Source organism: Cyanistes caeruleus, chromosome 38, assembly GCF_971803275.1.
Source record: "Cyanistes caeruleus chromosome 38, bCyaCae1.hap1.1, whole genome shotgun sequence".
NCBI lineage: Eukaryota > Metazoa > Chordata > Aves > Passeriformes > Paridae > Cyanistes > Cyanistes caeruleus.
In genome coordinates, this window is record NC_141739.1 from 740,877 (window position 1) to 766,981 (window position 26,105).

The 26,105-nt window shown below is 52.0% G+C and overlaps 2 protein-coding genes across 11 annotated transcripts in view; one reads left to right on the top strand and one right to left on the bottom strand.

The window, feature by feature from the left end:
• On the bottom strand, positions 1-15,790 carry LOC147647408 (uncharacterized protein C19orf47 homolog). Of its 9 annotated transcripts, none has more exons than XM_086872119.1 (9): positions 15,677-15,790; positions 14,494-14,541; positions 8,908-8,995; positions 6,995-7,109; positions 6,656-6,914; positions 4,965-5,117; positions 3,203-3,273; positions 2,039-2,540; positions 1-1,990 (listed from the first exon to the last, which is right to left on the bottom strand). In XM_086872119.1, exons 2-9 carry the CDS (start codon positions 14,495-14,497, stop codon positions 1,869-1,871), a joined length of 1,314 nt encoding a protein of 437 aa, XP_086728245.1. In that variant the 5' UTR covers positions 14,498-14,541; positions 15,677-15,790; the 3' UTR covers positions 1-1,868. The 9 variants fall into 9 exon arrangements, with proteins under 9 accessions (XP_086728245.1, XP_086728247.1, XP_086728246.1 ...); XM_086872121.1 differs by having other exon boundaries at positions 4,965-5,096; positions 15,677-15,781; XM_086872120.1 differs by having other exon boundaries at positions 4,965-5,096; positions 6,995-7,112; positions 15,677-15,766.
• Positions 13,887-26,105, top strand: part of PLD3 (phospholipase D family member 3) — a 22,018-nt gene continuing 9,799 nt past the window's right edge. The window contains exons 1-6 of one of the 2 annotated variants that reach the window (XM_086872112.1): positions 13,888-15,870; positions 19,258-19,296; positions 19,897-19,935; positions 22,955-23,082; positions 24,571-24,748; positions 25,516-25,636. In XM_086872112.1, coding sequence (XP_086728238.1) covers positions 19,270-19,296; positions 19,897-19,935; positions 22,955-23,082; positions 24,571-24,748; positions 25,516-25,636 — 493 coding nt within the window. In that variant the 5' untranslated portion in view covers positions 13,888-15,870; positions 19,258-19,269. Of the gene's footprint in view, positions 15,871-19,257; positions 19,297-19,896; positions 19,936-22,954; positions 23,083-24,570; positions 24,749-25,515; positions 25,637-26,105 lie in introns of both variants that reach the window. The other variant, XM_086872113.1, reaches the window with a different exon arrangement.

The window sequence follows — 26,105 nt, forward strand, 5'->3', positions numbered from 1 at the left end:
TTTAAATGAAGCCGCGGTTAAGTGTTTTTTTTTATTAACAGCGCAAACGCCGCTTTCGCTTTTATTGCCAAAATCTCGAGGAAGCTCCCGCGAGAAGCGGAAAAAGCGGGGGAGGAGCCACGCCAAGCGCGGTGAAAACACAAATTTGGGGGAAAAATTCCCCCAAATCCAAGAAAAAAAACACAAAAAAAAAAAGCTCCAAAACAGAAGGAAAAGCCCCAAATTTATCTCGTTATTAATTAAAAACAGCCCCGGGGGCTCTCCCGGCTCCATCCCCGGGGGGGAAAAAAGCAGAATTTGGGGGAATTTGGGAAAATTTGGGGGGGAATTGAGGAATTTTGGGGGTTCTGGGATGAGCTGGAGCCAAAAATCCACAGGAATTAAGGCAAATCTGGGATTTTTTTGTGAGCACCCGTCGTGGTTTTTTTTTTTTGGGAAGTTGTTCCTGAAATTATCCCCGGAAGGGGTTAATTAATTATTAATTAATTACTAATAAAAGCCATAAATAAAGGAGGAGAGCGAGGAAAAACAACGAGGAAAATAGGAATAATTTTAAATAAAAAAAATCTCTGGGTGGAGCTCTCCGTGTCCGGAAATTCCCAAATCCCGGGGGGAAAAAAAATTGGGGAATTTTGGTGCTGGTTTGGCCTCGCTGCTCCCATCGGGATCTGCCGGGATCCGCTGGGATCCACTGGGGATTTCCCCCTCTTTACAGGGGATCCAACATTGATTTCCCACCTTGGGATCCCCCCTTGGGATCCTCCCTTGGGATCTTCCCTTTTTTTTCAGGATCAAACCCTGATTCCCACGGGATCCCCCTTTTTCCCAGGGGATTCCCCCCCTTGGGATCCCCCCCTTGGGATCCCCCTTTTTCCCAGGGGATCCCCCCCTTGGGATCCCCCTTTATCCAGGGGATTCCCCCCTTGGGATCCCCCTTTTTCCAGGGGATTCCCCCCTTGGGATCCCCCCCTTGGGATCCCCCTTTTTCCCAGGGGATTCCCCCTTTCCCAGGGGCTCCAGCTCCGTTTTTCCCTGATGGATCCCCCAGTGGGATCCCCCGGCAGGATTCCCCAGTGGGATCCCCCGGCAGGATTCCCCAGTGGGATCCCCCAGCAGGATTCCCTTCCCCGGGATCCCTCAGCACGATTCCTGGGATCCCTCAGCAAGATTCTCCAGGATCCCCCAGCAGGTTCCCAGGCAGGATCCCCTGAGATCCCCCACCAGGATTCCCTGGGATCTCCCAGCAGGATTCAGGCAGGATTCCCTTCCCCGGGATCCCTCAGCACGATTCCTGGGATCTCCCAGCAGGATTCCCCCGTGGGATCTCCCAGCAGGATCCCCTGGGATCTCCCAGCAGGATTCCCGGGATCCCTCAGTGGGATTCCCCAGCAGGATTCCCCTGTGGGATCCCCCAGTGGGATTCCCTTCCTCGGGATCCCCCAGCAGGATTCCTGGGATTTCTCAGCAGGATCCCCTTCCCCAGGATCTCCTGGCAAGATTCCCTTCCCTGGGATCCCTCAGCAGGATTCCCGGGATCCCTCAGTGGGATTCCCCAGCAGGATTCCCCTGTGGGATCCCCCAGTGGGGTTCCCTGGGATCTCCCAGCAGGATCCCCTGGGATCCCCATCGGGATCTCCCAGCAGGATCCCCTGGTGGATCCCTCAGCGGGATTCCCTGGGATCTCCCAGCAGGATCTCCTGGTGGATCCCCCAGCAGGATTCCCCTGTGGGATCCCCCCGTGGGATTCCCTTCCCCGGGATCCCCCAGAAGGATTCCCTGGGATTTCTCAGCAGGATCTCCCCATCGGGATCTCCCCATCGGGATCTCCCCTGGGATCCCCCCCCGGGATCAGCTGGGATCAGCTGGGATCAGTCGGGTTTCCGGCCCAGCCTGCGGAAGACGCTGAGGCTCCCGCAGGAGCTGCTGACCCGGCCCGGCCGCGGAGAACCCGGACCGGAACCGGAACCGGAGCCAAAACCTGACCCAAAACCTGAACCGGAACCGGATCCGGAACCAGAGCGAAAACCTGAACCGGAACCGGATCCGGAACCGGAATGAAAACCTGAACTGGAACCGGAACCAAAACCCGAACTGGATCCAGAACCAGAGTGAAAACCTGAACCGGAACTGGAACCAAAACCCGAACCGGATCCGGAACCGGAATGAAAACCTGAACCGGAACCGGAACCAAAACCTGACCCGGAAGCGGATCTGGATCCAGAACCGGAATTCGAACCGGAAGCGGATCGGGATCCAGAACCAGGATGAGAACCGGAACCGGAAGCGGATCGGGATCCAGAACCGGGATGAGAACCGGAAGCGGAAGCAGCAGCGGGGACGGAGCTGGAGACGGCGCCGTCCTGCGGCTCAGCGCTGCCGCCGGCCGCGCGCTCGCGGCGCCGTTTCAGCACGCCGGCGTAGGGCAGAGCCTCGGCGTCGCCGGCGGGATCCAGGCCGGGATCGACCGGATCGCCAGCGGGATCGACGACGGGATCGGGGCCGGGCGGGGCCTCCCCCAGGCGGCTGAAAACTCCCGAGGGCTGCGGGGAGAGGGAAGGGATCGGGATCGGGATCGGGATCCAGCCGGGGATCCTGCTCTGATCCCTGGGTCCTGAGCCCATGGATCCTCTGGATCCTGATCCCCTGGATCCTTTCCCTCCCTGGATCTTCTTCTCCCTGGATCCCTCTGGATCCCATTCCCATGGATCCTCTGGATCCTGAATCCTCTGGATCCTGGATCCTTCCCTCCCCAGATCCTGCCCCTCTGGATCCCTCTGGATCCCGTTCCCATGGATCCTGGATCCTCTGGATCCCCCCAGAAATCCCCCACAACCCCCTCCGATTCCTCTGGATCACCCCAGATTCCCCTGGATCCCCCAAGATCCCCAGCAGATCCCTCTGGATTCCCCCCAGATCCCTCTGGATCCCCCCAATCCCTGTGGACACCCCCCCAATATCTCCCTGGATCCCTCTGGATCCCCCAGAATCTCCCTGGATCCCTCTGGATCCCCCCAGATCCCCCCCCATCACTCTGGACCCTTCTGGATCCTCCCAGAATCCCCCTGGATCCCCCCAGAATCCCCCAAATCCCTCCGGATCCCCCCAGAATCCCCCCAAATCCCTCTGGATCCCCCCAGATCCCTCTGGATCCCCCCCGAATCCCCCCCCGATCCCTCTGGATCCCCTCGGATCCCTCCCTCACCTTCCCCGTGGCGGCTGCGGCGGCTTTGGCCTCGTTCCCGAGCCGCTGGAACACCGACGGCCGGCCCGGCCCTGCGGAGCCCGCGGGAGAACGGCCGAGCTGGGGAATCCGGGATCCACCCGGAACCCGGGATCCGCCCCTTCCTGGGATCGGGAATCCGGGATCCACCCGGAACCCGGGATCGGGAATCCGGGATCCACACGGAACCCGGGATCCGCCCCTCCCGGGATCGGGAATCCGGGATCCACACGGAACCCGGGATCCGCCCCCTCCCGGGATCGGGAATCCGGGATCCACACGGAACCCGGGATCCACCCCTCCCGGGATCGGGAATCCGGGATCCCCCCCTTCCCGGGATCGGGAACCCGGGATCCCCCCTTTCCCAGGACCGGATTCCCGGGATCCCCCCCTTTCCCAGGACTGGATTCCTGGGATCCCCCCTTTCCCAGGACCGGATTCCCGGGATCCCCCCTGTCCCAGGACCGGATTCCCGGGGTCCCCCCTGTCCCAGGACCGGATTCCCGGGATCCCCCCTTTCCAAGGACTGGATTCCCGGGATCCCCCCCTTTCCCAGGACTGGATTCCCGGGATCCCCCCTTTCCCAGGACCGGATTCCCGGGATCCCTGTCCCAGGACCGGATTCCCGGGATCCCCCCTGTCCCAGGACCGGATTCCCGGGATCCCCCCCTGTCCCAGGACCGGATTCCCGGGATCCCCCCTGTCCCAGGACCGGATTCCCGGGATCCCCCCTGTCCCAGGACCGGATTCCCGGGATCCCCCCTGTCCCAGGACCGGATTCCCGGGATCCCCCCTGTCCCAGGACTGGATTCCCGGGATCCCCCCTTTCCCAGGACTGGATTCCCGGGATCCCCCCTGTCCCAGGACCGGATTCCTGGGATCCCCCCTTTCCCAGGACCGGATTCCTGGGATCCCCCCTTTCCCAGGACTGGATTCCTGGGATCCCCCCCTTTCCCAGGACCGGATTCCCGGGATCCCCCCTGTCCCAGGACCGGATTCCCGGGGTCCCCCCTGTCCCAGGACCGGATTCCCGGGATCCCCCCTTTCCAAGGACTGGATTCCCGGGATCCCCCCCTGTCCCAGGACTGGATTCCTGGGATCCCCCCCTGTCCCAGGACTGGATTCCCGGGATCCCCCCTTTCCCAGGACCGGATTCCCGGGATCCCCCCCTGTCCCAGGACCGGATTCCCGGGATCCCCCCTGTCCCAGGACCGGATTCCCGGGATCCCCCCTGTCCCAGGACCGGATTCCCGGGATCCCCCCTTTCCCAGGACCGGATTCCCGGGATCCCCCCTTTCCCAGGCCCAGATTCCGGGATCCCCCCTGTCCCAGGACCGGATTCCCGGGATCCCCCCTGTCCCAGGACCGGATTCCCGGGATCCCCCCTGTCCCAGGACTGGATTCCCGGGATCCCCCCTTTCCCAGGACTGGATTCCCGGGATCCCCCCTTTCCCAGGACCGGATTCCCGGGATCCCCCCTTTCCCAGGCCCAGATTCCGGGATCCCCCCTGTCCCAGGACCGGATTCCCGGGATCCCCCCCTGTCCCAGGACCGGATTCCCGGGATCCCCCCTGTCCCAGGACCGGATTCCCGGGATCCCCCCCTGTCCCAGGACCGGATTCCCAGGATCCCCCCTGTCCCAGGACCGGATTCCCGGGATCCCCCCCTGTCCCAGGACCGGATTCCCAGGATCCCCCCCTGTCCCAGGACCGGATTCCCGGGATCCCCCCGCTGTTGCCGGTACCTGAGGCTGCCCAGAGCTGCAGGATCCGGCGGCTGCGGGCGGTGGATCCCTTGGGCAGGGAGATCCGGTACTTCCCTTCCATCTCGGCCGTGACGCGGCGCCGCCGGCCCGGCCCCGCCACCGCCCCGGGGCCTGCGGGGAGGGACGGGGATCCTGGGGGATCCCAGAGGCTGCAGCAGCTCCTGATCCTCCCTGATCCGTCCCTGATCCCCCTGGAGCCGTCCCTGATCACCCCAGATCCATTCCTGATCCCCCTGGAGCCGTCCCTGAACTCCCTGATCTCCCTGGATCCATCCCTGATCCCCCTGGATCCATCCCTGATCCCCCTGGATCCGTCCCTGATCCCTCTGGATCCATCCCTGAACTCCCTGATCCCCCTGGATCCATCCCTGATCCCCCCAGATCCATTCCTGATCCTCCTGGATCCGTTCCTGATCCCGCTGGATCTGTCCCTGATCCCCCTGGATCTGTCCCTGAGCTCCCTGGATCCATCCCTGATCCCCCTGGAGCCGTCCCTGAACTCCCTGATCTCCCTGGATCCATCCCTGATCCCCCTGGATCCATCCCTGATCCCCCTGGATCCGTCCCTGATCCCTCTGGATCCATCCCTGAACTCCCTGATCCCCCTGGATCCATCCCTGATCCCCCCAGATCCATTCCTGATCCTCCTGGATCCGTTCCTGATCCCGCTGGATCTGTCCCTGATCCCCCTGGATCTGTCCCTGAGCTCCCTGGATCCATCCCTGATCCCCCTGGAGCCGTCCCTGAACTCCCTGATCTCCCTGGATCCATCCCTGATCCCCCTGGATCCATCCCTGATCCCCCTGGATCCGTCCCTGATCCCTCTGGATCCATCCCTGAACTCCCTGATCCCCCTGGATCCATCCCTGATCCCCCCAGATCCATTCCTGATCCTCCTGGATCCGTTCCTGATCCCGCTGGATCTGTCCCTGATCCCCCTGGATCTGTCCCTGAGCTCCCTGGATCCATCCCTGATCCCCCTGGAGCCGTCCCTGATCCTCCCTGATCCCGCTGGATCCATCACTGAGCTCCCTGATCCCCCTGGATCCATCCCTGAACTCTCTGGATCAATCCCTGATCCCCCTGGATTCCTCCCTGAATCGATCCCTGCTCCTCCCCGATTCCTTTGGATCCATCCCTGAGCCCCCAGATCGATCCCAGTGCTCTCCGGCCCCTCTGGATCCATCCCTGAACTCCCTGATCCCCCTGGATCTGTCCCTGATCCCCCTGAATGGATCCCCAATCCCCCTCGATCAATCCCAGTGCCCTCCGGCCCCTCTGGATCCATCCCTGATCCCCCTGGATCTGTCCCTGATCCCCCTGGATCTGTCCCTGATCCTCCCCGATCCCCCTGGATGGATCCCTGATCCCCCTGGGTCGATCCCTGCTCCTCCCCGATCCCCCCGGATGGATCCCAGCTCCCTCTGACCCCTCTGGATCAATCCCTGATCCCCCTGGATGGATCCCTGCTCCTCCCTGATCCCCCCGGATGGATCCCTGATCCCCCTGGGTCGATCCCTGCTCCTCCCCGATCCCCCTGGATCGATCCCCGATCCCCCCGGATGGATCCCCGCTCCCTCTGACCCCTCTGGATCACCCCCAGCTGCCCCCCGATCCCCGGGCGGATCCCCGGGCGGATCCCCGGGCGGGATCCCGGCCCCTGCGGGTACCGTCGGCGCCGTTGGGGACGGTGACGCAGATCCCGGTGCCGGGGATCCCGCGGGGCTGTCGGGGCTCCCGCCGCAGGCTGTGGCTGATCATCCTGCCCGCCGCCGCGCTCGCCCGATCCCGCTGATCCCGCTGATCCCGCTCCTGATCCCGCTCCTGATCCCGATCCCGCTGATCCCGATCCTCCCGATCCCGCCAGGATCCCCCCGGGCCCCGCTCGGCCTCCGGCTGCAGCGACTCCGAGGCCGCCCGGCACATTTCCTGCGGGGAACGGAGCTCAGGGGGGCTCCCCTCCATCCCGGGGGTGGATCCCGGGGTGGATCCCGGGGTGGATCCCGCACCTGCCGGTGCACCACCTTGGCGTGGCGCAGGATGGCGATGGCGTCGCCCACGGCGGTGACGCCGAGCTCCTTCATCAGCTCCCGGCTCAGCTCCAGCAGCATGTCCTTGTGGATCCTGCTGGGGGACACGGGATCCGCCCTCCCGGGATCCGCCCTCGCGGGATCCGCCCCCCGGGATCCGCCCGGATCCACCCCAGAGCCCAGGGAAACCCAGCCCAGAACCCACGGGATCCACCCCCGTGGGATCCGCTCCCGGGATCCACCCCAGAGCCCAGGGAAACCCAGCCCAGAACCCTCACGGGAGCCACCCCCGGGATCCGCCCTCGCGGGATCCACCCTCATGGGATCCATCCATGGGATCCACCCCTGGGATCCACCCGGATCCACTCCCAATGCCAGGGAAACCCACCCCAGAGTCCCCAGGATCCACCCCTGGGATCCACCAGGACCCACCCCTGGGATCCACCTGGATCCACCCCCGGGATCCACCCCGATCCCAGGGAAACCCAGCCCAGAACCCCCGGGATCCACCCCTGGGATCCACCAAACCCCGCCCCAGAACCCCTGGGATCCACCTGGATCCACCCCCAGGATCCACCCCTGGGATCCACCCCATTTTTCCCCATTCCCGGGGGTCTCCAGGGAATTTTTTCCCCAATTCCAGGGTTTTTTTCCCCAATTCCAGGGATTTTTTCCCAATTCCAGGGTTTTTTTCCCCATTCCCGTGGTTTTTTTCCCCAATTCCAGGGATTTTTTCCCCAATTCCAGGGATTTTTTCCCAATTCCAGGGTTTTTTTCCCCATTCCCGTGGTTTTTTTCCCCCATTCCCGGGATTTTTTCCCAATTCCGGGGTTTTTTCCCCAATTCCGGGGTTTTTTTCCCCATTCCCGAGGTTTTTTTCCCAATTCCAGGGATTTTTTCCCAATTCTGGGGTTTTTCTCCCCATTCCCGGGGGTCTCAAGGGGATTTTTCCCCAATTCCTGGGATTTTTTTCCCAATTCCGGGGTTTTTTTCCCATTCCCGAGGTTTTTTTCCCCAATTCCAGTGATTTTTCCCCAATTCTGGGATTTTTTCCCCAATTCCCGAGGTTTTTTTCCCCATTCCCGTGTTTTTTTCCCCAATTCCGGGGGTTTTTTCCCCAATTCCAGGGATATTTTTCCCAATTCCGGGGTTTTTTTCCCAATTCTGGGTTTTTTTTCCCAATTCCGGGGTTTTTTTCCCCAATTCCGGGGTTTTTTTTCCCAATTCCGGGGTTTTTTTCCCCAATTCCAGGGTTTTTTCCCCAATTCTGTGATTTTTTTCCCAATTCCGGGGTTTTTTCCCCCATTCCCGGGGGTCTCAAGGGGTCTTTTCCCCAATTCCAGGGATTTTTTCCCCAATTCCGGGGTTTTTTTCCCCAATTCCGAGGTTTTTTCACAATTCCTGGGTTTTTCTCCCCATTCCCGGGGGTCTCGGGGGGATTTTTCCCCAATTCTGGGATTTTTTCCCCAATTCCGGGGTTTTTTTCCCCAATTCCAGGGTTTTTTTCCCCAATTCCAGGGATTTTTTCCCCAATTCCGGGCTCTTTTTCCCCAATTCCGGGGTTTTTTTCCCCAATTCCAGGGTTTTTTTCCCCAATTCTGGGGTTTTTTTCCCCATTCCCGAGGTTTTTTCCCCAATTCCGGGGTTTTTTTCCCAATTCCAGGGTTTTTTCCCCCATTCCCGGGAGTCTCGAGGGGTTTTTCTCCCAATTCCCGGGATTTTTTTCCCAATTCCGGGGTTTTTCTCCCCATTCCCAGGGGTCTCGGGGGGTTTTTTTCCCAATTCCGGGGTTTTTTCCCCAATTCCGGGGTTTTTTTCCCCCATTCCCGGGATTTTTTTCCCAATTCCGGGTTTTTTTTCCCAATTCCGGGGTTTTTTCCCCCATTTCCCACCTGTTATCCACGAAGGCCACGGCGTAGCCCAGGGCGGGGCCGGGCGGGATCCCGGCGTCCTCGAAGAACCGGAGCCACTCCGAGGTGGCTGGAAACGGGGCAAAAACGGGGGAAAACGGGCAAAAATGGGGAAAAATGGGGAAAAATGGGGGGAAATGGGGGGAAATGGGGGGAAATGGGAATAAATGGGGAGAAAATGGGGAAAAAGGGGGAAAAAATGGGGATAAATGGGGGGAAATGGGGGGAAATGGGAAAAAATGGGGATAAATGGAGAAAAAAGGGGCAAAAACGGGGGAAAACGGGCAAAAATGGGGAAAAATGGGGAAAATGGGGGGAAATGGGAATAAATGGGGAGAAAATGGGGAAAAAGGGGGAAAATGGGGAAAAACGGGGCAAAACCGGGGGAGAACAGGAAAAAATGGGGGGAAAATGGGGAAAAATGGGGGGAAAACGGGGGGAAACGGGGGGAAAGCGGGAAAAAATGGGGGGAAAATGGGAATAAATGGGGGGAAAATGGGGAAAAAGGGAAAAAACGGGGATAAATGGGGGGGAAATGGGAAAAAAGGGGGGGAAAATGGGGAAAAATGAGGGGAAAAAATGGGGATAAATGGGGGGAAATGGGAAAAAATGGGGATAAATGGGGAAAAACGGGGCAAAACCGGGGGAGAACAGGAAAAAATGGGGGGAAAATGGGGAAAAATGGGGAACAAATGGGGAAAAAATGGGGGAAAATGGGGAAAAATGGGGAAAAATGGGGGGAAAACGGGAAAAAAGGGGGGAAACGGGGAAAAATGGGGGGAAAATGGGGAAAAATGGGGAAAAATGGGGGGAAAACGGGAAAAAAGGGGGGAAACGGGGAAAAATGGGGGGAAAATGGGGAAAAATGGGGAAAAATGGGGAAAAATCGGGGGGAAAATGGGGCAAAACGGGGGGAAAACGGGAAAAAAGGGGGAAAATGGGGATAAATGGGGGGAAAATGGGGGAAAAATGGGGAGAAAATGGGAATAAATGGGGGGAAAAATGGGAATAAATGGGGGGAAAATGGGGAAAAATGAGGAGAAAATGGGAAAAAATGGGGGGAAAATGGGAATAAATGGGGAAAAATGGGGCAAAACGGGGGGAAAATGGGAAAAATGGGGAAAAATGGGGAGAAATGGGGGGAAAACGGGAAAAAAGGGGGGGAAAATGGGGAAAAATGGGGGGAAAAATGGGAATAAATGGGGAAAAACGGGGCAAAACCAGGGGAAAACGGGAAAAAATGGGCAAAAAATGGGAATAAATGGGAAAAAATGGGGGGAAAATGGGGAAAAATGGGGAAAAATGGGGGAAAATGGGGAAAAAAAAGGGATTTGGAGATCAGAGAAGTGGGATTTGGGGTGGAAAAATTGGATTTGGGGTGGGAAAAATGGGATTTGGGGTGGAAAAAATGGGATTTGAGTTAGAAAAATGGAATTTGAGGTGGAAAAATGAGATTTGGAGTGGAAAAATGAGATTTGGGGTGGAAAAATGGGATTTGAGCCAAAAAAAATGAGATTTGGGGTGGAAAAAATGGGATTTGAGCCAAAAAAAATGGGATTTAGGGTGGAAAAATGGGATTTGAGCCAAAAAAAATGAGATTTGGGGTGGAAAAATGGGATTTAGGGTGGAAAAAAATGGGATTTGAGCCAAAAAAAATGAGATTTGGGGTGGAAAAATGGGATTTGGGGTGGAAAATTGAGATTTGGGGTGGAAAAATGGGATTTAGGGTGGAAAAAAATGGGATTTAGGGCAGAAAAAATGGGATTTAGGGTGGGAAAAAATGGGATTTGAGGTGGAAAAATGGGATTTAGGGTGGGAAAATGGGATTTGGGGTGGAAAAATTGGATTTGGAGTGGAAAAATGGGATTTGGGGTGAAAAAATGGGATTTGGGGTGGAAAAATGGGATTTGGGGTGGAAAAAAATGGGATTTGGGGTAGAAAATTGACATTGGGGGTGGAAAAATGGGATTTGAGGTGGAAAAATGGGATTTGGGGTGGAAAAATGGGATTTAGGGTGGGAAAAAATGGGATTTGAGCAAAAAAAAATGAGATTTGGGGTGGAAAAATGGGATTTGGGGTGGAAAAATGGGATTTGAGCAAAAAAAAATGGGATTTGGGGTGGAAAAATGGGATTTAGGGTGGAAAAAAATGGGATTTGAGCCAAAGAAAATGAGATTTGGGGTGGAAAAATGGGATTTGGGGTGGAAAATTGAGATTTGGGGTGGAAAAATGGGATTTAGGGTGGAAAAAAATGGGATTTGGGGCAGAAAAAATGGGATTTAGGGTGGGAAAAAATGGGATTTGAGGTGGAAAAATGGGATTTAGGGTGGGAAAATGGGATTTGGGGTGGAAAAATGGGATTTGAGCCAAAAAAAATGAGATTTGAGGTGGAAAAATAGGATTTGAGCCAGGAAAAAAATGGGATTTGGGGCATAAAAAAAAGGATTTAGGGTGGAAAAATGGGATTTGGAGTGGAAAAATGGGATTTAGGGTGGAAAAAAATGGGATTTGAGGTAGAAAAATGGGATTTGGGGTTGAAAAATGGCATTTGAGCCAGGAAAAAAATGGGATTTGGGGTAGAAAATTGAGATTTGGGGTGGAAAAATGGGATTTAGGGTGGTAAAAAATGGGATTTGAGCAAAAAAAAATGAGATTTGGGGTGGAAAAATGGGATTTAGGGTGGAAAAAAATGGGATTTGGGGTGGAAAAATGAGATTTGGGGTGGAAAAATGGGATTTGGGGTGGAAAAATGGGATTTGGAGTGGAAAAATGGGATTTGAGTTGGAAAAATGGGATTTGGGGTGGAAAAATGGGATTTGAGCCAAAAAAAAATGGGATTTGGGGTGGAAAAATGGGATTTGAGGTAGAAAAATGGGATTTGGGGTGGAAAAATGGGATTTGGAGTGGAAAAATGGGATTTGAGCCAGGAAAAAAATGGGATTTGGGGTGAAAAAAAATGGGATTTGGGGTAGAAAATTGACATTGGGGGTGGAAAAATGGGATTTGAGCCAAGAAAAATGGGATTTGGGGTGGAAAAATGGGATTTGGGGTGGAAAAATGGGATTTGGGGTGGAAAAATGGGATTTGAGCCAGGAAAAAAATGGGATTTGGGGCATAAAAAAAAGGATTTAGGGTGGAAAAATGGGATGGGGGGAGGGGAAAGGGAGGAGGAGGAGGGGGAGGGGCAGCCCAGGGCTCATTCCAGGCGTTCCCAGCTGTCGCCGCGGATTAACGGAAAAGGGGCCGGGAATTGGGGAATAATTTTAATTTTAAGGTTTGGGAAGGGATTTTAGGAAATTTTCCCAAAAATTTTGGGGTTTCAGATTTGACCAGAGAATTTTTAAGGAATTTTTTGGGGTTTTAAAGGGATTTTTTGGGGTTTTAAAGGAATTTTTTGGGGTTTTAAAGGGATTTTTTGGGGTTTTAAAGGGATTTTTTAGGGGTTTTAAAGGAATTTTTTGGGGTTTTAAAGGGATTTTTTAGGGGTTTTTAAAGGAATTTTTTGGGGGTTTTAAAGAGATTTTTTAGAGGTTTTAAAGGAATTTTTTTGGGGTTTTAAAGAGATTTTTTAGGGGGTTTTAAAGGAATTTTTTTGGGTTTTAAAGGAATTTTTTAGGGGTTTTAAAGAGATTTTTTAGGGGATTTAAAGGAATTTTTTGGGGGGATTTAAAGGAATTTTTTGGGGTTTTAAAGGAATTTTTGGGGTGTTTTAAAGGAATTTTTTAGGGGGTTTTAAAGGAATTTTTTAGGGGATTTAAAGGAATTTTTTGGGGGGATTTAAAGGAATTTTTTGGGGTTTTAAAGGAATTTTTGGGGTGTTTTAAAGGAATTTTTTAGGGGGTTTTAAAGGAATTTTTTAGGGGATTTAAAGGAATTTTTTGGGGGTTTTAAAGGAATTTTTTGGGGGTTTTAATTGAATTTTTGGGGGGTTTTAAAGGAATTTTTTTGGGGTTTTAAAGGAATTTTTTAGGGGATTTAAAGGAATTTTTTTGGGGTTTTAAAGGAATTTTTTAGGGGTTTTAAAGGAATTTTTTAGGGGGTTTTAAAGGAATTTTTTGGGGGGATTTAAAGGAATTTTTTGGGGTTTTAAAGGAATTTTTTGGGGGTTTTAAAGGAATTTTTTGGGGGCTTTAAAGGAATTTTTGGGGGTTTTAAAGGAATTTTTTTGGGTTTTAAAGGAATTTTTTAGGGGTTTTAAAGGAATTTTTTGGGGGTTTTAAAGGAATTTTTTGGGGTTTTAAAGGGATTTTTTAGGGGTTTTAAAGGGATTTTTTAGGGGTTTTAAAGGAATTTTTTAGGGGGTTTTAAAGGGATTTTTTTGGGTTTTAAAGAAATTTTTTAGGGGTTTTAAAGAGATTTTTTAGGGGATTTAAAGGAATTTTTTGGGGTTTTAAAGGGATTTTTTAGGGGTTTTAAAGGAATTTTTTAGGGGGTTTTAAAGGGATTTTTTGGGGTTTTAAAGGAATTTTTTGGGGGTTTTAAAGGGATTTTTTAGGGGTTTTAAAGGAATTTTTTAGGGGGTTTTAAAGGGATTTTTTGGGGTTTTAAAGAGATTTTTTGGGGGGATTTAAAGGAATTTTTTAGGGGTTTTAAAGGAATATTTTTGGGTTTTAAAGGAATTTTTAGGGGATTTAAAGGAATTTTTTGGGGGTTCAGAGAAATTTTGGGAGGTTCCAGAGGAATTTTGGAGGTTTAGGGAAATTTTAGGGATTTTTGGAGGAGTTTTTGGGGGATTTGGAGGGAAAATCAGGGGGTTTTGGGAGGGATTTGGGGGAAATTTTGGGGTGTTTTGGGGGGAATTTTGGGGTGTTTTGGGGGGAATTTGGGGGTGGTTTGGGGGGGAATTTTGGGGTGATTAATGGCGATTTTTGGAGGAATTTTGGGGGGATTTTGGGGGGTCTTGAGGGGGATTTTGGGAGGAATTTTGGGGTGATTTGGGTGGAATTTTGGGGTGGTTTTGGGAGGAATTTGGGGGGAATTTGGGGTAGTTTTGGGAGAATTTTACAGGGACTTTGAGGGGAATTTTGGGGTGGTTTGAGGGGAATGTTGGGGGGAATTTTACAGGGATTTGGGGGGAATTTTACAGGGATTTTGGGGTGGTTTTGGGGGGAATTCTGGGGTAATTTGGGGGTGATTTTGGGGTGGTTTTGGGGGAATTTTGGGAGGAATTTGGGGGTAGTTTGGGGGGATTTTTACAGGGATTTTGGGGGGATTTTACAGGGATTTTGGGGTGGTTTTGGGGGGAATTCTGGGGTAATTTGGGGGTGATTTTGGGGTGGTTTTGGGGGAATTTTGGGAGGAATTTGGGGGGAATTTGGGGGGATTTTTACAGGGATTTTGGGGGGATTTTACAGGGATTTTGGGGTAGTTTTGGGGGGAATTCTGGGGTAATTTGGGGGTGATTTTGGGGTGGTTTTGGGGGAATTTTGGGAGGAATTTGGGGGTAGTTTGGGGGGATTTTTACAGGGATTTTGGGGGGATTTTACAGGGATTTTGGGGTGGTTTTGGGGGGAATTCTGGGGTAATTTGGGGGTAATTTGGGGGTGATTTTGGGGGTCCATCCCTCACCCATGACGCCGAGCTGGATTTGGCAGAGCCGGATCAGTCAGGAGCGGCCTGAGGGGAGGGGGGGGTCGGGTCTGAGGGGCTGCCCCACATCTCCCCCATCCCCCTCCTTCCCCTCAAACCCTCCAGACCCCTCAGACCCCTCCTCATTCTCCCTTTTCCCCTCAGACCCCTCCTCATTCTCCCTTTTCCCCTCAGACCCCTCCTCATTCTCCCTTTTCCCCTCAGACCCCTCCTCATTTCTCCCTCCCGCTCCCCTCAGCCCCTCCTGGACCCCCCAAACCCCTCAGACCCCCCCTCATTTTCCCTTTTCCCCTTAGACCCCCCCTCATTTCTCCCTCCCGGACCCCTCAGCCCCTCCCGGACCCCTCAGACCCCTCCTCATTCTCCCTTTTCCCCTCAGACCCCTCCTCATTCTCCCTTTTCCCCTCAGACCCCTCCTCATTTTCCCTTTTCCCCTCAGACCCCTCCTCATTTTTCCCTCCCGCTCCCCTCAGCCCCTCCTGGACCCCCCAAACCCCTCAGACCCCTCCTCATTTTCCCTTTTCCCCTCAGACCCGCCCTCATTTCTCCCTCCCGGACCCCTCAGCCCCTCCCGGACCCCTCAGACCCCTCCTCATTCTCCCTTTTCCCCTCAGACCCCCCCTCATTTCTCCCTCCTGGACCCCTCAGCCCCTCCCGGACCCCCCAAACCCCTCAGACCCCTCCTCATTCTCCCTTTTCCCCTCAGACCCCTCCTCATTTTTCCCTCCCGCTCCCCTCAAGCCCCTCCCGGACCCCCCGGACCCCTCAGACCCCTCCTCATTTCTCCCTCCCGCTCCCTCAGCCCCTCTCGTTCCCCTCAGACCCCTCAGGTTCCCCCTCATTTCTCCCTCCCGGACCCCTCAGACCCCTCCTCATTTTTCCCTCCCGCTCCCCTCAGCCCCTCCCGGACCCCCCAAACCCCTCAGACCCCTCAGACCCCCCCTCATTTCTCCCTCCCGCTCCCTCAGCCCCTCTCGTTCCCCTCAGACCCCTCAGACCCCCCCTCATTTCTCCCTCCCGCTCCCCTCAGCCCCTCCCGGACCCCTCAGACCCCTCAGACCCCTCCTCATTTTTCCCTCCCGCTCCCCTCAGCCCCTCCCGGACCCCCCGGACCCCTCAGACCCCCCCTCATTCCCTCATTTCCTCCCCTCCCCCTCCTCACCTCCTCTCGCCCCATCCCGGGGCCCTCACGGAGAGGGAAGGGGGGGAGGGGAGGGGGGGGGGTGGAGCGCGCCGGAAGTGACGTCATCCCCGCGCGCGCGTCGTGGGCGTGGCCTGTGCAGCGCGCGCGCCGAGGAGGAGGAGGAGGAGGAGGGCGCCCCCCTGCGGACGGAGCGTGAGGGCGGCGCTTGGACGGTACCAAATTGGGGGGGGACGGGGGGGGACGGGGGGGGACCGACATGGAAACGGCTCCAAAATCACCCCAAAATCGCCCCAAAAACCGCCCCAAAAACCCCAAAAACCTGCCCTAAACTCGGCCCCAAATGTGGGCCCAAACGGGCTCTTAATGGGCCCCAAATGTGTCCCATAAGGGGCTCCGAATGTGTCCCTTAACGGGCCCCAAATGTGTCCCTAAATTGACCCTAAATGTGTCCCCAAACCGGCCCGAAATTTGTCCCTAAACTGACCCTGAATGTGACCCCGAACTGACCCTAAATGTGGCCCTAAACTGATCCTAAACGTGTCCCTAAACCGACCCCAAATGTGTCCCTAAACTTATCCTAAGTGTGACCCCAAAGTGACGCCAAGTGTGACCCCAAAGTGACCCCAAATGTGACCCTAAACTGACCCCAAATGTGACCCCAAACCGACCCCAAATGTGTCCCTAAACTGATTCTAAATGTGACCCCAAAGTGACCCCAAATGCGACCCCAAAAGGGCCTCAAATGTGACCCCAAACTGATTCTAAATGTGACCCCAAAGTGACCCCAAATGTGACCCCAAATGTGACCCCAAACTGACCCCAAAGTGACCCCAAATGCGACCCCAAAAGGGCCTCAAATGCGACCCCAAAGTGTCCCCAAATGTGACCCTAAACTGACCCCAAAAGTGACCCCAAACCCGTCCCTAATCCCATCCCTAAACCCTAATCCTGTCCCAAACCCGTCCCTAAACCCCAAACCCGTCCCTAACCCGTCCGTAAACCCTAAACCTGTCCCTAAACCTTTCCCCAAATCTGTCCCTAAACTCTAAACCCGTCCCTAAACCCCAAACCCGTCCCAAACCCGTCCCAAACCCGTTCCTAAACCCTAAACCCACCCTAAACCCATCCCAAACCCGTCCCTAAACCCCAAAACTGTCCCTAAACTCTAAACCCTAAATCCTAAACCTGTCCTTAAACCCCAAACCCGTCCCTAAACCCCAAACTCATCCCCAAACCCGTCCCTAAACCCCAAAACTGTCCCTAAACCCCAAACCCTAAATCCTAAGCCTGTCCTTAAACCCCAAACCCGTCCCTAAACCCCAAAATTGTCCCCAAAACTGTCCCCAAACCCGTCCCAAACCCCAAAATTGTCCCCAAAACTGTCCCCAAACCCCAAAATTGTCCCCAAAACTGTCCCCAAACCCGTCCCAAACCCCAAAACTGTCCCCAAAACTGTCCCCAAACACCAAAATTGTCCCCAAACCCATCCCTAAACCCGTACCAAACCCCAAAACTGTCCCTAAACCCCAAACCCTAAATCCTAAGCCTGTCCTTAAACCCCAAACCTGTCCCTAAACCCCAAACCCGTCCCTAAACCCTTCCCCAAATCTGTCCCTAAACCCCAAAACTCTCCCTAACCCCAAACCCTAAATCCTAAGCCTGTCCTTAAACCCCAAACCCGTCCCTAAACCCCAAACCCATCCCCAAACCCGTCCCTAAACCTGTCCCCAAACCCCAAACCCGTCCCAAACCCCAAAATTGTCCCCAAAACTGTCCCCAAAACTGTCCCCAAACCCATCCCAAACCCCAAAATGGTCCCCGAAACTGTCCCCAAAACTGTCCCAAACCCCAAAACTGTCCCCAAAACTGTCCCCAAACCCGTCCCAAACCCCAAAACTGTCCCCAAAACTGTCCCCAAACCCGTCCCAAACCCCAAAACTGTCCCCAAAACTGTCCCCAAACCCCAAAACTGTCCCCAAAACTGTCCCCAAACCCGTCCCAAACCCCAAAACTGTCCCCAAACCCCAAAACTGTCCCCAAACCCGTCCCAAACCCCAAAATTGTCCCCAAACCCGCCCCAAACCCGTCCCAAACCCCAAAATTGTCCCCAAAACTGTACCCAAACCCCAAAACTGTCCCCAAAACTGTCCCCAAACCCGTCCCAAACCCCAAAATTGTCCCCGAAACTGTCCCCAAAACTGTCCCAAACCCCAAAACTGTCCCCAAAACTGTCCCCAAACCCGTCCCAAACCCCAAAACTGTCCCCAAACCCGCCCCAAACCCGTCCCAAACCCCAAAATTGTCCCCAAAACTGTACCCAAACCCCAAAACTGTCCCCAAACCCGTCCCAAACCCCAAAATTGTCCCCAAAACTGTCCCCAAACCCCAAAACTGTCCCCAAAACTGTCCCCAAACCCGTCCCAAACCCCAAAACTGTCCCCAAACCCGTCCCAAACCCCAAAACTGTCCCCAAACCCGTCCCTAAACCCCAAAATTGTCCCCAAAACTGTCCCCAAACACCAAAACTGTCCCCAAACCCGTCCCAAACCCCAAAACTGTCCCCAAACCCCAAAACTGTCCCCAAAATTGTCCCCAAACCCGTCCCAAACCCGTCCCCGCTCCTCCCTCGTCTCTGCCCCCGATTTTGGGGCTCCCCTCCCTCCCCCAGGGGGTCCCAGCCCCATTTTTGGGGGTCCCAGCCCCATTTTTGGGGGTCCCAGCCCCATTTTGGGGTCCCAGCCCCATTTTTGGGGCTCCCAGCCCCATTTCGGGGGTCCCAGCCCCATTTTTGGGGGTCCCAGCCCCATTTTGGGGGTCCCAGCCCCATTTTTGGGGGTCCCAGCCCCACTTTTGGGGTCCCAGCCCCATTTTTGGGGGTCCCAGCCCCATTTTTGGGGTCCCAGCCCCATTTTTGGAGGTCCCAGCCCCATTTTTGGGGGTCCCAGCCCCATTTTTGGGGCTTCCCTCCGTCCCCCGGGGGGTCTCAGCCCCATTTTTGGGGTCCCAGCCCCATTTTTGGGGTTCTCAGCCCCATTTCTGGGGGTCCCAGCCCCATTTTTGGGGGTCCCAGCCCCATTTTTGGGCTCCCAGCCCCATTTTGGGGGTCTCAGCCCCATTTTTGGGGGTCCCAGCCCCATTTTTGGGGGTCCCAGCCCCATTTTTGGGGTCCCAGCCCCATTTCTAGGGCACCCAGCCCCATTTTTGGGGGTCCCAGCCCCATATTTGGGGTCCCAGCCCCATTTTTGCGGCTCCCAGCCCCATTTTGGGGGTCCCAGCCCCATTTTTGCGGCTCCCAGCCCCATTTTTGGGGGTCCCAGCCCCATTTTTGGGGTCCCAGCCCCATTTCTGGGGGTCCCAGCCCCATTTTTGGGGCTCCCAGCCCCATTTTTGGGGGTCCCAGCCCCGTTTTTGGGGGTCCCAGCCCCATTTCTGGGGGTCCCAGCCCCATTTTTGGGGGTCCCAGCCCCATTTTTGGGGTGCCCCTTTCCCCTCCCCGCCTCTGCGAGCTTTGGGATCCCGGGAATTCCCCCCGGGGATTTTTGGGGTTCCTCCCCCGCGCCCCCAAAGCGCCGCGGGAATTCCGGATTTTCCTGTTCCAGCCTCGCGCCGGGATGGGGCCGGACGGGGCCTACGGACAGGTACGGGCGGGGACACCCCAAAATCCGAATTTGGGGGGGCTGGGGGGCCCCAAAACACAAACTGGGGGGGGTGGGGGGTTCCAAAATCCAAACTTGGGGGGTCTTGGGGTTCCAAAACCCGAATTTGGGGGGTCTTGGGGTTCCAAAATCCAAATTTGGGGGGGCTGGGGAGCCCCAAAATACAAACTGGGGGTGCTGGGGGGCCCCAAAATCCGAATTTGGGGGGGCTGGGGGGCCCCAAAATCCAAACTTGGGGGGGCTGGGGGGCCCCAAAACCCGAATTTGGGGGGTCTGGGGGTTCCAGAATCCAAACTTGGGGGGTCTTGGGGTTCCAAAACCCGAATTTGGGGGTCCTGGGGGGCCCCAAAACACGAATTTGGGGGGTCTTGGGGTTCCAAAATCCAAATTTGGGGGGGCTGGGGGTTCCAAAATCCGAATTTGGGGGGCCTGGGGGGCCCCAAAACCCGAATTTGGGGGGTCTTGGGGTTCCAAAATCCAAACTTGGGGGGTCCTGGGGTTCCCTTTGCCCCAAAACCCGAATTCGGGGGGTCCATCCCCCCCCAAATTGGGGGTCTCCCCCTCATTTCCCCTCCCCCACAGCTGGACCCTCTGGACCCCCGAGAGACGGCGACCCCCAAGGTACCCCTCCCCCACCCGAGCACCCCGGGGGGGTCAAACCCCCCAAAATCAACAGAAACACCCCAAAAATCAGCAAAAATACCCCAAAAAATCAACAGAAACCCCAAAAAATCAACAGAAACCCTCCAAAATCAACAGAAAAACCCCAAAAATCAACCGAAAACCCCAAAATCAACAGAAAATCCCCAAAAAAGTAACAAAAAAACCCAAAAAAATCAACAAAAAACCCCAAAAATTAACAAAAAAACCCAAAAAATCAACAAATAAACCCCAAAAAATCAACAAAAGACCCCAAAAATCAACAGAAAATCCCCAAAAAATTAACAAAAATCCCCCCAAAAAATTAACAAAACCCCTCAAAAATTAACAAAAAAAACCCCAAAAAATCAACAAAAAAAACCCCAAAAATCAACAAAAAAAAACCCAAAAATTAACAAAAAACCCCCAAAAATCAACAAAAAAACCCCAAAAAATCAACAAAAAAACCCCAAAGTCAACCAAAAACCCCAAAATCAACAGAAAATCCCCATAAAATTAACAAAAAACCCAAAAAATATCAACAAAAAAACCCCAAAAAAATCAACCAAAAACCCCCCAAAAAATTAACAAAAAAAACCCCCAAAAATCAACAAAAAAACCCCAAAAATCAACAAAAAAAACCCCAAAAAATCAACAAAAAAACCCCAAAAATCAACAAACCCCCCCCAAAATTAACAAAAAACCCCAAAAATCAACAAAAAAAACCCAAAAAATCAACAAAAAAACCCCAAAAATCAACAAAAAAACCCCAAAAAAATCAACCAAAAACCCCCAAAAAATTAACAAAAAAAACCCCCAAAAATCAACAAAAAAACCCCCAAAAATTAACAAAAAAGCCCCCCAAAATCAACAAATAAACCCCAAAAAAATCAACAAATAAACCCCAAAAATTAACAAAAAAACCCCAAAAATCAACAAATAAACCCCAAAAAATTAACGAAAAAAACCCCCCAAAATCAACAAATAAACCCCAAAAAATTAACAAAAAAACCCCAAAAAAATCAACAAACAAACCCCAAAAATCAACAAATAAACCCCAAAAAATCAACAAAAAAAACCCCAAAAATCAACAGAAAAAACCCCCAAAAAATCAACAAAAAAAACCCCAAAAAATCAACAAAAAAACCCCAAAAATCAACAAAAAACCCCCAAAAATCAACAGAAAAAAACCCCAAAAATCAACAAAAAAACCCCAAAAATCAACAGAAAAAAAACCCAAAAAATCAACAAAAAAACCCCAAAAAAATCAACAAAAAAACCCCCAAAAATCAACAAAAAAACCCCAAAAATTAACAAAAAACACCCAAAAATCAACAGAAAAAAACCCCAAAAAATCAACAAAAAAAACCCCAAAAATCAACAGAAAAAAACCCCAAAAAATCAACAAAAAAACCCCAAAAATCAACAAAAAAACCCCAAAAATCAACAAAAAAACCCCAGAAAATCAACAAAAAAACCCCCAAAAAATCAACAAAAAAACCCCAAAAATCAACAAAAAAACACCCCCAAAATTTAACAAAAAAACCCCAAAAATTAACCAAAAAAACCCAAAAAATCAACAAAAAAAACCCAAAATTCAACAAAAAAAACCCAAAAAATCAACAAAAAAACCCCAAAAATCAACAAAAAAAACCAAAAAATCAACAAAAAAACCCCAAAATACAACAAAAAAACTCCCAAAAAATCAACCAAAGACCCCAAAAATCAACAGAAAATCCCCAAAAAATTAACAAAAAACCCCCCAAAAAATCAACAAAAAAAAACCAAAAAATCAACAAAAAAACCCCAAAAATCAACAAAAAAACCCCAAAAAAATCAACCAAAACCCCCCAAAAAATTAACAAAAAAAACCCCCAAAAATCAACAAAAAAACCCCAAAAATCAACAAAAAACCCCCAAAAATTAAAAAAAAAACCCAAAAATCAACAAAAAACCCTCAAAAATCAACAAAAAAACACCCAAAAAATCAACAGAAAACACCCAAAAATCAACAAAAAAACCCCAAAAATCAACAAAAAACCCACAAAAAATCAACAAAAAAAACCAAAAAAACAACAAAAAAACCCCAAAAATCAACCAAAAAAACCCCAAAATACAACAAAAAAACTCCCAAAAAATCAACAAAAAAAACCAAAAAATCAACAAAAAACCCCCCAAAAATTAACAAAAAAACCCAAAAATCAACAGAAAAAACCCCAAAAAATCAACAAAAAACCCCAAAAAATCAACAAAAAACCCCCAAAAAATTAACAAAAAACCCCAAAAATCAACAAAAAACACCCAAAAAATCAACAAAAAAACCCCAAAAATCAACAAATATACCCCAAAAATTAACAAAAAAAAACCCCAAAAATTAACAAAAAAACCCCCAAAAATTAACAAAAAAACCCTGAAAAATTAACAAAAAACCCCCCGAAAAACCAACAAAAAAACCCCAAAAATCAACAAAAAAAAACCCAAAAAATCAACAAAAAAACCCCCAAAAATCAACAAAAAAACCCCAAAAATTAACAAAAAACACCCAAAAATCAACAGAAAAAAAACCCAAAAAATCAACAAAAAAAACCCCAAAAAATCAACAAAAAACCCCAAAAAATCAAAAAAAAAACCCCCAAAAATCAACAAAAAAACCCCCAAAAATTAACAAAAAACCCCCAAAATTAACAAAAAAACCCCCAAAATTTTAAAAAAAACCCCCAAAATTAACAAAAAAACCCCAAAAATCAACAAAAAAAACCCCCAAAATCAACAAAAAAACCTAAAAAAATCAACAAATAAACCCCAAAATTTAACAAAAAAACCCAAAATTCAACAAAAAAAACCCCCAAAATTATCAAAAAACCCCCCAAAATCAACAAAAAAACCCCAAAATTTAACAAAACCCCCCAAAAATCAACAAAAAAACACCCAAAAATTAACAAAAAACCCCCAAAATTCACCCAAACCCCCCAAAATCTCTCGGTGTCCCCCCAAAATCCAGCGCCCTCACCGGGCCGCGCTCTTCGCCGTCCCGTCCGTGCTCTTCCTCCTCGCCTTCCTCATCCTCACCCTCACCCACCCTCGGCCCCGCGGCGACGCCAGCGCCGGATCCTGCGGGAACTCCTGCAGGTAACGACGGGTTTTGGGGTGAAATCCCCGAGTTTTGGGGTGAAATCCCCGGTTTTGGGGTGAAATCCCTGAATTTTGGGGTGGGGCCTTTGGGTTTTGGGGTGAAATCCCCGGTTTTGGGGTGAAATCCTGGAGTTTTGGGGTGAAATCCCCGGTTTTGGGGTGAAATCCCTGAGTTTTGGGGTGAAATCCTCGGTTTTGGGGTGAAATCCTGGATTTTTGGGGTGAAATGCCTGGATTTTGGGATGAGATCTCCAGGTTTTTGGGGTGGGATCCCCAGTTTTGGGGTGAAATCCCCAGTTTTGGGGTGAGATCTCCGGTTTTTGGGTCAAAATCCCGGGTTTTGGGGTGAGATCCCCGTTTTAAGGGTAAGATCCCAGGTTTTGAGGTGGGATCCTGGATTTTTGGGGTGAAATCCTGGATTTTTGGGGTGAAATCCCCGAGTTTTGAGGTGAGATCTCCAGGTTTTTGGGGTGGGATCCCCAGTTTTGGGGTGAAATCCCCATTTTTAGGGTAAGATCCCAGGTTTCGGGGTGAAATCCTGGATTTTTGGGGTGAAATCCCCAGGTTTTGGGGTGAAATTCCCCGATTTTGGGGTGAAATCCCCGTTTTTTGGGGTGAAATCCCCGAGTTTTGGGGTGAGATCCCCAGGTTTTGGGTTGGGATCCTTGGGTTTTAGGATGGCATTCCGGGTTTTGGGGTGAAATCCCCGATTTTACGGTGAAATCCCCAGTTTTGGGGTGAAATCCCCGAGTTTTGGGGTGAGATCTCCAGGTTTTTGGGCTGGGATCCCCAGTTTTGGGGTAAAATCCCCAGGTTTTGGGGTGAAATCCTGGATTTTTGGGGTGAAATCCCAGGTTTTGGGGTGAAATCCTGGATTTTTGGGGTGAAATCCCAGGTTTTGGGGTGAAATCCTGGAGTTTTGGGGTGAAATCCCAGGTTTTGGGGTGGGATCCTGTATTATTGGGGTGAAATCCCAGGTTTTGGGGTGAAATCCTGTATTATTGGGGTGAAATCCCAGGTTTTGGGGTGAAATCCTGGATTTTTGGGGTGAAATCCCAGGTTTTGGGGTGGGATCCTGTATTATTGGGGTGAAATCCCAGGTTTTGGGGTGAAATCCTGGATTTTTGGGGTGAAATCCCAGGTTTTGGGGTGAAATCCTGGATTTTTGGGGTGAAATCCCTGGTTTTGGTGTGAAATCCTGGATTTTTGGGGTGAAATCCCAGGTTTTGGGGTGAAATCCTGGATTTTTGGGGTGAAATCCCTGGTTTTGGGGTGAAATCCTGTATTTTTAGGGTGAAATCCCCCGATTTTGGGGTGAAATCCCCATTTTTTGGTGTGAAATCCCCAGTTTTACGGTGAAATCCCCGCCTTTCAATGCGAGACCTCCACTTTTTGAGTGGAAATCCCCAAATTTTGAGATAAAATCCCCGTTTTTTTGGGGCTCCCCACCCCGAGACCACCCCCAAACCCCCCAATTCCGGGCAGGATCGTGCTGGTGGAGAGCATCCCGGAGGGAATGAACCTCAGTGGCCCCACCAACCCTTCCACCTTCGAGGCCTGGCTGCAGCTGCTGCGCTCGGCCAGGCGCAGCGTGGACATCGCCTCCTTCTACTGGACGCTGACCAACGCGGACACGCGGACGCACGAGCCCAGCGCCGCGCAGGTGCGGCGCCGTCCCCGCTTTTCCCAGGCGTTTTTCCCACTTTGCCCTTTCTTTGCCCATTTTTCCCAAATTTTTCCCCATTTTTTTCCCATTTTTCCCCATTTTTCCCCATTTTTCCCCATTTTTTCCCAAATTTTTCCCCGTTTTTCCCATTTTTTTCCCATTTTCCCCATTTTTTCCCCATTTTTCCCAAATTTTTCCCAAATTTTTCCCAAATTTTTCCCCATTTTTCCCAAATTTTTCCCAATTTTTCCCCATTTTTCCCAAATTTTTCCCAATTTTTCCCCATTTTTCCCAAAATTTTCCCCATTTTTTCCCAATTTTTCCCCATTTTTTCCCATTTTTTTTCCCAAATTTTTCCCAAATTTTTCCCCATTTTTTCCTAATTTTTCCCCATTTTTCCCCATTTTTCCCAGTTTTTTCCCCATTTTTCCCAAATTTTTTCCCATTTTTTTTCCATTTTTCCCAAATTTTTCCCCATTTTTCCCCATTTTTTCCCTTTTTTTTCCCATCTTCCCATTTTATTTCCCATTTTTTTCCATTTTTTCCCCATTTCCCCTTTTTTTTCCCAATTCTCCCCATTTCTCCCTATTTCTCCCCATTTCTCCCCATTTCCCCCATTTTTTCCCCATTTCTCCCCATTTTCCCCCATTTTTTCCCCATTTTTCCCCATTTTTCCCCATTTCTCCCCATTTCCCCCCGTTTTTTCCCCATTTTCCCCCATTTTCCCCCTTCTTTCCATCACTTTTTCCCCGTTTCCCCCCCAGGGCGAGCGCATCCTGTCCGAGCTGCTGCGGCTGGCGCGGCGCGGCGTGGCCGTACGCGTGGCGGTCAGCGCGCCCTCGGCCAAAGCGCCGCTGGACGATCTGCGGGCACTGGAGCGCAGCGGTAATGGGGACAGTGACGGGGATTTGGGGCTGGGGTCTCTCCGGGGGTCTCTGGGGGTCTCTGGGGTCTCTCTGGGTGGGTGACGGCTGTCACGGCGCGGCGTGGCCGTACGCGTGGCGGTCAGCGCGCCCTCGGCCAAAGCGCCGCTGGACGATCTGCGGGCGCTGGAGCACAGCGGTGAGAATGGGGACAGGGATTTGGGGCTGGGGTCTCTGGGGGTCTCTGGGGGTCTCTGGGGTCTCTCCGGGTGGGTGACGGCTGTCACAGCGTGGCCGTACGCGTGGCGGTCAGCGTGCCCTCGGCCAAAGCGCCGCTGGACGATCTGCGGGCGCTGGAGCGCAGCGGTAATGGGGACAGTGACGGGGATTTGGGGCTGGGGTCTCTGGGGGTCTCTGGGGGTCTCTGGGGGTCTCTCAGGGTGGGTGATGGCTGTCACAGCGCGGCGTGGCCGTACGCGTGGCGGTCAGCG

Bases quoted from the DNA above. Each gene is read 5' to 3' on its own strand.
- LOC147647408 (XM_086872114.1), bottom strand. The intron at 5,118-6,655 runs GTACCCGCAGGG...GGGATCCCCCAG, and splicing joins CGTCCCCAACGGCGCCGACG to GATCCCCGTCCCTCCCCGCA. The intron at 2,541-3,202 runs GTGAGGGAGGGA...CTCTCCCCGCAG, and splicing joins CCGCAGCCGCCACGGGGAAG to CCCTCGGGAGTTTTCAGCCG.